This window comes from Schistosoma mansoni, chromosome 1 (genome assembly GCF_000237925.1).
Source record: "Schistosoma mansoni strain Puerto Rico chromosome 1, complete genome".
Taxonomy (NCBI): Eukaryota; Metazoa; Platyhelminthes; class Trematoda; order Strigeidida; family Schistosomatidae; genus Schistosoma; species Schistosoma mansoni.
In genome coordinates this window covers 17291498-17306497 of record NC_031495.1, presented here as the reverse complement: position 1 = coordinate 17306497, position 15000 = coordinate 17291498, and the positions used below count along the sequence as shown (strand labels likewise).

The window sequence follows — 15000 nt, the reverse complement described above, 5'->3', positions numbered from 1 at the left end:
TAATAAACGACTACTTGCCTAAAGTAGGTGAATTAAAGATATTTTCATATTGAGTTTATCGTGTGCTTTAAGTTAAATAAACGTACGCTTAATTTACTACGAAAATGAACTCAACACAAATTTAAAAATAAAGAGAAATATGTACTTTTTCGAAAAAAAGCACATCATCTTTGGACAATCTGATAAAAAAAAAACGGTCAAGTTGATTATTAGCAGAAAAAACCAGTAAGAAAGAAAACAGTAAAAATAATTGTCTTACATTCTTCGAGTAAAAGTGAATGTTTAAAATATGAATAATTACATTAAACTATGATAAGTTGAACTTGATTAAATTGATGGTATTGTTTGTGACCCTTATCTATTTACAGATAATTTTGATTGTTATTTGTTTTTATTAAATACCTAAAGACCAACTTATCAGCAAATCTAAGAACTGCTTCTGTTGTCTGATATTTACTGTAAATAAACTTTATTTCAATAGCTTTCTTTTTCATAAAATAAGCAAAAACGAGACATGTTTATATTTAAGCATTCAAAACAACTATTTGTATACTTACAACAGATGCTTTATAGAAAGATTCACTAACATTTTTTCTAAGCTCGGAGACTTAAAGTCCATTCAAGAACTATAATTTATTTGGACTGTACATATATTTAATAACATACTTTCAGTATATCATTAAAACTTATCTTAAATTCTATATTGGCAATAATATAATTCAGAATCAGTAATTTAATCAATCAACCTCCAGTGATTAGGTTAAATGTTTGAAGACAGTAAAATCTAATTTCGTCTCATCATCTGAATGACAGTATCATAAGCTATCACATAAAGAATGTTTGGATCATAACTGAAGATATAAAACTGCAGTTGACAAATAAGTTACACCTGAGTAATTCAAGTTAGAATCACAATGAAGAATCAACTTATGATTACTAGTGACTAAATTCTAAAGGTAACTATCTTGGTCCTGGTGAGAAGCTGTGATCAGCTGAAGGTTCAACCATGTTGTGTATGGGACAAATCTCATAAATGGACAATCAATAATAATTACATAATATCGTGAATTGCTAAAGTTAAATATATAAAACATTAGGTGCTGGGTCAATGGTCTTAAGGTTAAGTGCTCGCCACAAGACCTAAAAGCCCTAATTTCGATCCCCAGTCGGGTCGTGCACAACTAAGGAGTCCCATATTCGGGATGAAACAACTATCAAGCGCTTCGTTGTTTACCATGGTTGTTAAACTAAAATCAGTCGTTGATGAAATATTATGAAAGCATTTATGCAATAAATATGGATATTGCCAACAGAGAATAATAAACTCAGCTCTAAATATTAACGACGAGAAAAAGAAACCTCAAATGAATGACCAATTTTATAACATTTTGACTAGTTATGAACTTAGTCTAGAGAATGAGACACCTACATTTGAAGTGATTGGGGATGAAACTGGAGTCAGAGTGAGAAATATCAACAGTAGGATGTAGGTACGATCAGTTAACGAGACCTGAAGCACACTCCCTGCATTCTACTTTTAAACACAATATGATGAACTAGTAAATACGAACATCTATTACATACTAGTCAATCAATCAGTCAGTCACAACGTAGAACTTCGTACGTACGTACAGCAGTTCGACTTGCCATACCACATTAGCACAGAGATGTAGTGGTCAATTCAAATCCCATAGTGGTAGAAGTAGTAGGAGTATAAGCAGTAATCGGAAAGACTTGGGTTTGAAGATGTTATTCAAGGAGTATAATCCAGTGAAATAAATTTGGAAAGAGAAAAAAGAAAGGGACATGAAGAATTCAGAAGATTAGAATTCGAGAAAACACAAAAAGTGGATGGATCTTCGTCATTGCAAACGATTTTGAGCCATGTCATTTCAACGTCTCTAACCATCGGTTGTTATCATCTCGCGAATCCCAACCAAGTAGTCTACACCTACCAACATGGCTCATTCCAATTGTCAGTGGCTTCATGGATTTGTGGCACGTTTTTGGTCTGGCCGCCCCTAGCTTCTTTCCAACCTACTCCTACACCATAAAACATCGCACGTCGGTGCAGTCACTGATTGGGCATACGTAACACATGTCCCAGCCATCTCAACTGATGAAGTTTCATTACTTCATCAATCGATTTGCCATCCTTACCTAGTACGCGTTTCCTAACAACTGCATTACTTACTCAGTGGTCCCAGGATATACGAGCAATGCTTCGAAGACACCTATAATCGAAAACTAGTAACCTACGAATATCCTCTACTCTTACCGGCCATGTTTCACTGCCATAAAGTAGGACGGAACGAACTGCTGCACAGTAAACTCGTCCTTTGGTTGCTAGACGGATATCTCGTGTACACCATAAATGACTGAAGTTGACGAAAGCTAGACGAACCTTCTGTATCCGTGCTGAGATTTCGTCACACACCAGACCAAAAAGGCTGATGAGACTCCCAAGATAAGTGAAGCGGTCAACACGCTCAACTACTTCACTCCCTATCATTAGTTCAGGTGCCAATGCAACCCAATACTGAGCAAAATTTTGTGATCGGCGTATTCAAAGTCAACAAGTGAGTCTCCTGGTAGAATTTCAACTCCTCTGAATTTGGATGGGGAAAGTGTTATTTCTAAAAGCACATCTACGATAAAGTTAAATAAGAATGGAAAGAGTGGACAGCCCTGACGAACACCACTTGAGGTAGTCAATTCTGATGAGTTCGCCATAAGCTCTAACTCGACCATTTGCGTTCGAGTAGAGAGCCTTTATGAGGTTAATATACTTTTTTGGTACTCCTTTCAGTGACAAACACTGCCACAGAACCTCACCATCAACAGAGTCAAATGTCGCCTTAAGGTCAAGAAATATTACGATTGTGGGACGTCTGAATTTGTTTCTATGTCCTAAGACCTGACGTAGAGCGAATATCTGGTCTATACAACCACGTCCAGGTCGAAAACCAGCCTGGTTTTCTCTAGTTTGCTCTTCACGAGCTTTAGTTAGGCGTCGAAATATTATTGAAGCTAATATTTTAGACACTATATTAGTCAGACTGATTCCTCTGTGATTGTCACAAGAGGACTTTTGTCCTTTCTTATAGACTGGCACAATCAGTGATTGGGACTAGTCAGATGGAATTACGTCCAGTTCCCAGATTCTACCTAAGACCTCAGTCAATCTTGATACTAGTGCTGGACCGCCAACCTTAAAAATCTCAGGGGTAAACCTGTCAGGGCCTGCCGCTCTCCATCGCTTCAGATTTCCTATAGCTTTTTTAACTTCGTAAAGAGTTGGGAGACTTACATTAACTTAACATTCAGGTCGACTGGGGATCGTGGGAAACCGAAGTGTGGCTGAAGGCTAGTTGAATCGAACTCTAAATTGTTCTACCCATCGGTTCAATCTCTTGGATTGAGAATGAATAATATATCCATCTTTTTCCGGGATATTTTCGCTGACAGTTGGATTCCTAATACCGATTTCCTTGACAAGTCTGAACAGTTGTCTAATGTTACCTATTGCTGCTGCCTTTTACATCTCTCTTGCTTTCACTACCCACCACTGTTCGCGATCGTTGCGTAGGTTTCTTGTTAGCCTGCGCTTAAGTTGACTCCGCTTCTTGTTATGTTCAGAGCCATATATGATGAGTTTTCGAGCATCTATCAGTGCGGTAGATGCTGCTGAGATCCAGTGTTTCTCCCTAACTTTATAGTTTACCGTACTAGCAGATATCACTGCTGTTTCCACAGATTTTCGGATGTCATTCCAGGCTGTCTCGGGGTGGGCACTACTTACATGTCTGCCTATCTGTTTTTCTAGTTGTTCTTGAAATATATTCTTAGCTTGCCTATCATTAAGTAGAACCCTAAGAGGTTTCCCTGCAGCGTCTTTCCTACGTCCAGTAAGACGCAGACAGATACGTGCTCGCACTAGAGCATGATCTGAATCTAAGCATGTGCTCCAGAATGAGCGACAGTCTTCGTCTATCACATAGATCTATTAAAAAAGTTTACACATCAACGGAGAATAACTAATTCACTACTGAATATCACCAACAGGAAGATATAAACCTTCTAATTCATAAACTGACATTTCTGAGTTGTTACAATACATTTTAGAATTACCCTAAAACCAAAATATATTAAATGATGAAGAGAATACACATTGTTGCTTGTCCGTTTCTGCTCAAATTTAAACCCTAAAACCCGTACACTAATTTAATATTAAACAAAAGATTAGGTAAAACATACTTGATTATGTTAAAATGTGTGCCAATGTGAATTTTAATTGTTTTTCTTACTAAATTATTCATCATAAGACTAAATCATATTGATGAAAATCTACCAGCATAAATAATGGTTGATTTACTACCAATGATTGGTTAAACGTTTGTAATTTTTTGTTAGTAAAAACATGGAACATAAATATCTATATCATCACTTGGAACATTGGATATTAAATTTTTTATTGTTATAATTTCTGAATTATCAATGATAAATCTCATTTTAAATTAAATTAAATTGATATTATATATTGTAAATAAAATACTCACTTCATTAAGAAGACGTTTAACTTCATGAATATCTAATCTCGGTTGACTTAACGTGTAGAACAAATTAAGATCTGAAGTCTATGAACAGAGACGAGGTATAAGAAATATTAACCAGCAAGGTATTTTTGAAAAATAAATTAATTGTATAGAAAAAGGGATAAAACGCAATGAGTTATCCCTATTTTTTATTGTAAATGTACGTCAACTAGAGATGAACATCGGTATCCTGTTGATGATTGGTCTCTTGATGGAAATCAGTGATCTGTTTTTAGTTACTGCGTCAACAGATAGCCGGTAAAACCAAAATAGTAAATGAAGTTGAAAAAAGCAGCTTGATTTACATTTGAATTTACACTAGTACATTGTTGTTAATGTCAAGGTCACTGGCTTTAATATATAAAATCAGGTTAGATTGCCTTGAAGCCTTCTTTACTTGCCAGTATTAAATAGACTATGCAAGAGAATAAATTAAAAATTTACTAAGAAAATGGAAATTTTCATTGCCTTTTAAAGATGTCAAACAGTAGACCGTGAAACTTGTTTTCTGTATCTGAACAACAATATAATAAAGCATATTATGGCAGTAACGTAATAAAAATTCTTTTTCTTTCGACGAAATCATTTACTTAGGCTGTACATTCGTATATATAGTTATATGGAAAATATATGTCTATAGGAGGCTAGGAAAGACTGCATCATAAATTGATTCGAGAATAAATAACAAATGAGGTTACGTACTAATCAAGGGGTAAGGAAGAAAATAAATCATGGGTCAGATAATAGTCCAATTGACAGATATGAAGAAAAGCGACAAACACAAAGGTCATAATAATAGACTGAATAATAATCAAGAAAACTAGTATAAAGTAGTAATAATAACTGATTAGAGTTTAAAATGCAAAACAGTAATTAAAAAAACTCGATAATTATCAAGTGAAAGTGCAGAAAAACAGGCAGAAAAAAAACCCAGAAACATACCCATTAAGGGAATTAGGGCCAAGGAAGGATGAAAGGTTGGACAAATCGTTTGTGCACGCAAAGTTCAGGCTTGAGTTCGTGGATTGTTAAAATGCCTCAGTAGTGCATAAAATATTGATTCGTCCCCCCCCTTCGACCAAGTTCCTTTGACTCTGTAGATTACTTTAAAAGAAGAGTCCTTTGGAGCGATGTGCCCACAGTTAATTAAATGCTCCTGTATCGAACTAGCAATTTTTTTACATTCTCCTTTTAAAAGCCAAGTCGGATAATGTTCCGAGATGCGTTTCGAGAGTGAACGCTTTGATCGGCCTATGCAACGTGCCCCACGTGAGGAAGTAATTTTAGATACACATTGATGTGGTCCAAAGCGGAATTTTGTTCTTAACACATCGCAGAATGGTAGGCCAGCTAGAGAAAACGGATCTCGGAACACTAGCAGTTTGACTGTAAAACAAGAAGGATTGGTTCAGCAAAACGTTCTGTTTTTAGAGAAATCATTCCCAATGCAAATATATACTGAACGTTTTTGCGACGAAAGCTGATAGTATAATTGTTCGTAACGATAATTTAATAAGTATAGTAACAGAGAAGAAATAAGATGCTAATTTTACTAATAGATTAAAAGTGTAGTGGTTAAGCGATCGAATCAATTTGTTTTCGTGTATGAATTAATGACTGTCTTTTGTTTATTCAGACTATATAGTCCAATTCACAATTCTCGTATATGTTGAATTATGAAATAAAATTAACATCCGACCCGAAGCTCACTTACGATAATGTATACTTCCTTAATTGCAGTCGTTTGTAAAGGAAAGACCCACTAACTAATAAAATACCAAGTAAATAACCACGAAGATAATAATCATCAAGAAACTATAAAATTTTAAGCAAAAAGAAAATGCGACACACTGATAATTTAGAATTTCGTAGTAAAGCGACACCAACTTCACCATATTGTACGTTAGGATTAGATTGTATACTCAGTGATTTATCATTTGATTTTGTTTTTATGGAACTTATTGATTTAGTAGGAGGTTGTGTGTTTTGTCTACATTCCGCATCAACCTCATCACCATCATCATCTTCCCATTCAATTGACTTAGTTTTGTTTTTATTTTGATGGTCATCCTCTATGTAATAAAAAATAAATCAAAGAAGGGCATACATTTCTAAAAATGTTTAAAATATAACAGGTTTTAATAAGATATTTAATGTGCATGATTGTATGGTCTATAAGTTAGTTAGTCAGTCAGTCACTCAAAAAATGTGGAGTCTGGCACAGATGTATATATACTTAAAGTTTAAAATACTACTGAAATTTAATATTAACAGAAATATAAAAATAAGAATGTACGTAAGCTGTTAAGAACAATTTTGAAAGTATGTCATCAAAGGTCTCCAACCACTGATCAGAATTAACGCGTAGAATCCAACCAGGAAGTCAGTGCTTTCCTACATGGCTCAGTCCAGAAATAGACGACTTCATGAACTGATCTCAAGTCTAAGTTTGCAACTTAACTTTCTTACAACATATTCCTACACCAGTCCCTATTGTACTTCAAGGAAAGTATTAGGTAAAAATGTATAAGTCAAGCCAACTTTAACTTAGCTGAACAAACGAACTAAATCTTTATAGATAAAATATGACAAAGATTTATAGTAAGTTAACTTATATGCTATACACATCGTAGAAACATTTAAAAATCCTTATAGTTGACTATTATAAAATTATTCTTCTTTAGTAATAGGTGATTTTTGAACAAATTGTTTCTTGACTACTTAGTCATTTTCTATGAACTTTTAAAAGTCTTAAAAATTTAGGTTTCTTGAGGTATGACGATTAGTTATGAATGCAACGCTGAGATATCAACAAATATTGTATGATTTGTCTGTTCGCTAAGTAAATGGCAATAAAGTAAACATTTCGAACCGCTTTCTAATTGATCGAATTTGGCACAACTATGATCACAATTGATAATGTATATTGCATATATCCATAAAATGGTTTGAATAATTTTTTTTCTGGTTAGCGTTTTCTTAGCGAGTTGGTTTTCTGCGGGATGGGGTCGCTAACCCCATGCCCAACCCTCCTCCTTTACCTGGGCTTGGGATCGGCAGTAGCCCCCAGAGGAGCTACAGGCGGCACCAATCAAATTACACTTGACGGAGAAGCTTTGGAGGATGTGGAAACCTTTACATATCTGGGCAGCATCATTGATGAATAAGGTGGATCAGATGCAGATGTGAGGGCGAGGATCGGAAAAGCAAGAGCAGCATATTTACAACTGAAAAGCATCTAGAACTCAAAACAATTGTCAACCAAAACCAAGGTTAGAATTTTCAATACAAATGTCAAGACAGTTCTACTGTATGGGGCGGAGACGTGGAGAACTACGAAAGCCATTATCCAGAAGATACAAGTGTTTATTAACAGTTGTCTACGCAAGATACTTCGAATCCGATGGCCACACACTATCAGCAACAAGTTACTGTGGGAGAGAACAAACCAGATTTCAGCGGAGGAAAAAATCAGGAAGAAGCGCTGGAAGTGGATTGGGCACACTTTGAGGAAATCACCCAATTGCGTCACAAGACAAGCCCTCACATGGAATCCTGAAGGTCAAAGGACACATTACGCCGAGAAATAGAGACGGACATGAGAATAATGAACAAAAAATGGATAGAACTAGAAAGGAAGGCCCAGGATAGAGTGGGTTGGAGAAAGCTGGTCGGCGGCCTATGCTCCATTGGGAGTAACAGGCGTAAGTAGGTAAGTAATATATCCATAAAATAAGTATCGTTTATATTAGATTTTTTCTAATGTATACACTTACCTTTACGTGGAGATCTAGAAGGCGATCGGTTATTATTGTTATTATATACACTTCGTGGATTTGGGATCGGTCGGAACGATTCACAATGATCATTCCTTGTCGTAAACAAATTGATAGACTCTTTATTATTTGATCTACTGTCAACTGATTTCTGATCTAAATCAATTTCATGTTTATCATTATTGAAATCACCAGAGTTTGGTTTAATTTGATTCGAGTATTTATTGAAGTGAGGAATCACGTCATTATTATGATTATCACAGTAATCTAAATCCAATGGAATTTTACTTGAACCTGTCCTATTCAATGTTATAGATGTATTGTTTTTGTCATTCGGGAGTGAATAGATTAAAGTAATTTTTGCCTGATTGGATGCCAGTGCACATAGGTCAGCAGACAAAAGCTTGGTACAAAAATTATCAGAATTAATAATAATATTTATAGTAAGAAAGCAAAAAGACAATATAAATATTTGAAAACTAACGTCTTAACTAATTAACACAAATTTCTAAGACTATGCTGGGAATTATTTGTACGTGTTAAATGACTTTGTACTGAAGAAAGTCTAAGATGACAATTTATAGAATGGGGACTTTAGATTTTTGAGTGCCATTAAGATAACGAACTGACAAATGTCAACTAACCATTAAAATCTAGGAAGCATTGACACAGTCCCAGTATAGGACTCAAGAGTATGCAATCACGATCACACCTAGGATTGAAGCCAAGACCTTTAGGTATCATGGCGAGTACTTAACCTTTAAATAAGTGAGCAAGTGTCCCATATTATACATTTTTAACTGTAATCAACTGATGATTTCAATAATATTTATTAACCCTCTTTATTCTAAAAATTATGACGTTTACATTTGTGATTAATTTTAAGAGATGATTCTAGGAGTTCTTGTGAGAAGCTGTGTCAGAATTGAGGCAGATATTCCCTGAAACAATGGAAGATGATTAGGTAATATTTCAAATCGGTTGATGTCATGCATATGAACCACTGGTTGCCGGTGTACTGGCTAAAAGATTAAAGGCTTGGCGAGATCGGACGGTTCTGCGTCTGATCCCTGGTAGGGTTGTGGATGCGCATTGCTGAGGAGTCCCATACAAGGATTGTTTAAAGTAGATAAATACAATAAATTATCATTATTATAAAATAATCAGCTAAGGTATTACAATTAAAGTGTCATTTAACTGATCAGCAAATGAGTAATTATGAAAGAAAATACAATTCTAAAGTAACAATGATTATTCGCTTGTGTAGGAAATAAAATATTCTCAAATTCAATGATAATCAATCATAAATTGACAGACAATAACAATTGTTCAAGACGAAATAATTATCAATGATTGTTTTACCCTGATACTAATTGGACATTAAAGTTACTTTATAATTTAAAAATTATCACGTTGCTGAACAAAAATTGAAAATCATGAGTTTCATAACAGGAACTTTACGGTACCAAAAATAAAATTATATGCGGACATCACTAAAGTAATTTGAATTATTTTTTTTATGAAAAATAAAATCATTCATTTTTGTAGTTTAAATAATTTTTTTTTAATTAGTTCAAAGAATATATATACGGAAGTAACTTAGAACAAATGGCTAAAATATAATTACCGTCCTTTAGACAAAAAAATTAACAATGATCAATAAAAGATGGATAGTTAGTGCACTTCTATACGATGAGATTTCAAGCTTTAGCGTAACTATATCTTTCATCAACTAGAAGTTAATTCTTGTTCAATAAAATTCGTATAATAACAAAAACATTAAGTTATTAAAATACTTCTCGAACAAACTCATGTAGTATACTATTTAAATTTGTATTGAATATATATAATTCATTATATTATGATGTCATTCACCGCTAGTTTGATACTGATGAGACATTAAATCACTGAATAGAGTTGATACAATAGTTATGATCTAATCCAGAAGATGTAGGGTATTATAGTCCGAAGTTGGCAACAGTAAAGGAGTTGAATACTAGTTTTATTTTTCACTCCAACTTTCATTTGCTGCTCCTCCATACTTTAAAGTTTTAAACATCATTCGTTTCTTTTCAAATTATATTTTCACTTCAAATGAAATGGTAATTTCTACATACACTGATATGCAACCGATAAATATACTGCATCACCTTGCTGATATAAAATATGTAAATCAGAATGAATATATATTTGTATCATATTCTACATTATGTATGAACGACAAACTAATTTAATTTAACTATGAGGTAATCACTAGATAAAAATGAAATATGATGTGTATGTTAGAGATCACATAATCAATGGTCTTTTTTAAACAAATAAACAATAAACGTAAGCATTACCAAGAGAATGTGAATTCACACTAAACAATTCAAATATTAATTTTAGCAAAAACAAAATCATGTGAAGTTAAGTTTTTTCTTATAAGGATCCAATTCAATAATATTCTTTAAAGATGTATGCATACGGAGTAACTATAAACAGTAGGCTAAGAGCATTTATTTTACTTATTAATTTTTCATTGTATCAATCATTTTTTATTAAAATAATTCTAGATGATACATTGACCAATCAATTTCACGTGATCTACAAATAACTAAACATGTAAATGTTGTATTTGAGGACTGTATGACAGAAGACGTGGTAGTGCAATAAATATGCATACATTCATTTTTACAGAGACCTGTTACCCCTCAGGGAGAAACAAAGGTCTCCCACCAGCCTTCTCCATCCAACTCTGTCCTGGACAATCCTTCCCAGTTACTACTAACTCTTTTGATGTCTGCTTCCGATTCCCGACGTAGTGTGTTCATAATTTCAACAGTACGCTGTTCTTACTTCTAAATCTTTAGTCTTCATACGGTTACCATTGGATAACACTTACTTACATACGCGTTACCCCTCGCAGAGGAGCGTAGGCTGCACACCAATATTCTCCATCCAACCACCTCCTAGGCAGTCCCTTCCAGTTTTTCCAAGTTGTTATTCATCCTTGTCATATCTCCTTCTATTTCCTGGCGTACTGTGTTCTTTAGCCTTCCTCCCTTCCGCTTCCCTTCCGATTTCAAGTTACTGCTTGCCTCGTCATGCAGTTTAGTGACTTCCTCAATGTATGTCCGATCCACCTCCAGTGTCTTTTCCTAGTTTCCTCTTCAGCTGGATTCTGGTTTGTTCTCTATCACAGTAGGTCGTTGCTGATATTATCCGACCAACGGATATTGAGTATCTTGCGTAAACAACTGTTTATAAATACTTGTACCTTCTTGACGATGATTGTGGTAGTTCTCTATGTTTCAGCTCCGTACAGTAGGACTGTCTTGACGTTCGCATTGAAGATTCTCACTTTGAAGTTAGTTGACAGTTGTTTCGAGTTTCACATGTTCTTCAACTGTAAGAATACTGACCTTGCTTTACCAATCGTTGCCTTAACATCTGCATCAGATCCTCCTTGTTCATCAATGATGCTTCCCGGATGCGTGAATGTTTCTACATCTTCCAGAGTTTCTCCATTAAATGTGATTGGGTTGGTTGGTGTTATCCGTGTTGTATTTGAGGATCTTGCTTTTTCCTTTATGAATGTTGAGGCCTGTTGATGCAGAGGCTGCTACTTCATTTGCTGTCTTCGTCTGTATTTGTTCGTGTGTATGAGATAGGAAGGCTAGGTCATCTGCGAAGTCCAAATCGTTTTGTGTATGCGATGGTGGGGGAAAATCTTGTCACTTATAATCATTTTGTTGAGTGCACATAGATTTGCAAATCTCTCCCCATTTTCATTTCTCTCTCCTAGTCTATGTCGTCCATTTATATCTTCATAACAGTAGTTGTTTCATCCAAATTTATCGTTTGGATCTTTCATCAGGATTGTCAGGTCCTTTCCTGAACACTTTGTTGCTTGATTGCAACCTCTCATAGAACTTATCTTTATCGTCATCATTGCTATCATTGGTGGGTGCATAACATTGGATAACATTCATTGTGATCCCCTCCTGCTATGTTTTGAAGGGTGCTTTGATGATGCTGGATCCAAGAGATTCCCATTCTACAAGTGCATTTCGTGCTTTTTTGAACAACATCAGAGCAACTACCTGTGTATGTGGAGCATTTTCTTCTTCATGAGCAGGGTTAACAACACCTCTTTCGAATATATCTTTTTCTGTCCAGCTTGTGTCCAATTAGTTTCGCTGATTCTAAGTACTGCCAATTTGTATCTCTTCATTTCCTTTGCTGTTTGACTGGTCTTCCTGGTGTCCCACATTGTTCGGACGTCCCATGTACCTATACAAATTGTTACTCTGGTTGTCAGAAGGTGCATCGGCCTCGTGACTTCCGAAAAATCTCCGCGTCATATTTCTTCCTTCAACTCCCAGGGCAGAGTTTAAATGGTTTGAATTATTTTTTCTGGTTAGCGTTTTTTAGCGAGTTAGTTTTCTACGGGATGGGGTTGCTAATCCTATTCTCAACCTTCCTCCTTTAGCCGGGCTTCGGATCGGTAGTGACTCTAGAAGAGTCACAGGGGAAGGTTGCAATAAATATGCTGATCCGTAATTCAATATTGGATCAAATATAAATAATTCTCTTTCAAAGACCATATTCGCAATAAGAATATGTATAATGTGGGCGATTCGAACATATCTCTGTATATACATGGTGACTGAATAGTCAAATAAAGAAAATCAAAATTGAAGGTAACGAACAAGCTAATTTTAAATAATTACATGGAAAACTAGTAACTAGTTAGCAAAGAATAAATTGATTTGGTTTAATTAATTTTTGAGTTTTGAAAATAAGACGAAATGTGAAAGATAGAAAAGTCTCAAGACTTCAATGTTAACAATCAGTTGTTCATTTCAATTGAAATCCAAATAATAAAAAGCTCGTTTTAAATTCTATCCATAATCTTAGATTATGATTACAAATATGATTCAAACAATGAAATTACAACATTAGTAATTCCCAGTAGGGAGATTCAATGAATGTATTGATAAAGACCTATGATAGCTAAGAACAATTATTAACGAAATGATTAGAAGGAATAGAAAGAGAAGAGAGAGAGAGTAATTCACACATAAACCCAACAAATCAAATAATGAGTAAATTGTGTTATTCTCTTTTGTATTTGTGGAGAACTAGAATAAAAATTCAAGACAGTTAAAATCTAAGTATAATGTAGATATCTGATATACGTTCATGAACACACACTAAGCGAAAGTCGGAAGAAGAGGATGACAATGCGAGGAATAATAAAATGTTCAGGACAGCTCTGGTATTCGCATTGCATACTCAACAGTTAAGGAATATATATCCCAGAAAATCATATAGTCAACTATACAGAATGATAAAATCCCAATGAAATAGTGTTACTTGATTAATGGATTCCAATAAGATTATGAAGCATTACAATGAAAGAGGTTTCGAAGCGATTTAATTATCGTCATAATCTGTGGGTGAATAAATTACTTCCAATACGATTTGTTTCTTTACAACTAAACAATTTAAACATGAAGATCTAACCATTATTTCATCCATCCACATATACCTTCAAGTAGGCTACAGAAGAACAATTTTATTCTGAAAGCAGAAACAAAACTTCACTGCATGATAAAGTATGAACAATTGATGAAGCTATTTATACGCCTATTGTAGGACCACCTCTATAATGGTTGCTAGAATAGTTTTATTAAGTGTCGAAATAGACTTACCGAAATGAAAACGTACTAAATAAAGGATTACATATTGGATTATAAATAAGTTTAAATAAATTAGCTGAGTACATGTAATCAAATTGAACATACTTTGCCAAATCTAGGTTGACCAATAGAAGCGCGAAATTCTGAATTATTATTTGTGTATAGTTTTAAATGTGCAAATATATGGTCTAATTGTTTTCGCCAAAAACCTGTAGAATTAAGTTTTGCGAAAAAAAATATTGACAGTAAAAATTAATATCTCGATGCAATGCTTGAATTGACTATAGTGTGAAGTAAAGGTTGCCAATCAGAGTATAGGCATTAAGAAGGTATAATGTAGGATAGTTGCTTACCAAAGTAGGCGGAAAAGTGTAGATATATATTAGTTACAGATAAGTTAAGATAACGAGTGGCGAAATAATATTAATGGCAAGGCAATATAGTGTATAGAAGAGTAAAAAGCTGATAAAGAATAGACAAGAAGGAACTCACATTAACTTCGTACTGATGTTCTTTTGTCTTATCCTAACAGGTTGATGGGTAACAGGTTCTATAGATGCACGACCATTAAATAGGAATAATATGTTTGTAAAATCTCAGAGAATGAATTTGAAGTAAATCCAACGTTTCACCTGGAAATCTGGCCCAAGCTTTTTCAAGGAAATATAATCAAACATCAAAATTATCGAATATAAATAGGTACATGGTTCTCCGGTTTACTGTATACTGAATAGGTCATCCAATCAGCGATAAAAATGTCTAAACTAGGTATATTTATTAGTGCGTAAGAGACTTGGACCAGATTACCAGGCGAAACGTTGAATTTATTTCAAATTCATTCGCTGAGATTTTACAAATATATTGTTCCTATTTAATGTCTTACATCAACTCGGTGCCCAAATACTGTGAAAGTATACGCTCTAATTAAGACGAAAGTTCTGA

The 15000-nt window shown here is 34.4% G+C and overlaps 1 protein-coding gene across 1 annotated transcript in view; it reads right to left on the bottom strand.

Annotated features, from left to right (window-relative positions):
- Positions 1-15000, bottom strand: part of Smp_133050 (hypothetical protein) — a gene marked incomplete at both ends in the record, with an annotated part of 46577 nt that overhangs the window by 8184 nt on the left and 23393 nt on the right. Inside the window, 4 exons of the mRNA XM_018793473.1 lie at positions 4560-4637; positions 6447-6667; positions 8372-8774; positions 14164-14267. Of these exons, the coding sequence (XP_018647983.1) occupies positions 4560-4637; positions 6447-6667; positions 8372-8774; positions 14164-14267 (806 nt within the window). The remainder of the gene's footprint in view (positions 1-4559; positions 4638-6446; positions 6668-8371; positions 8775-14163; positions 14268-15000) is intronic.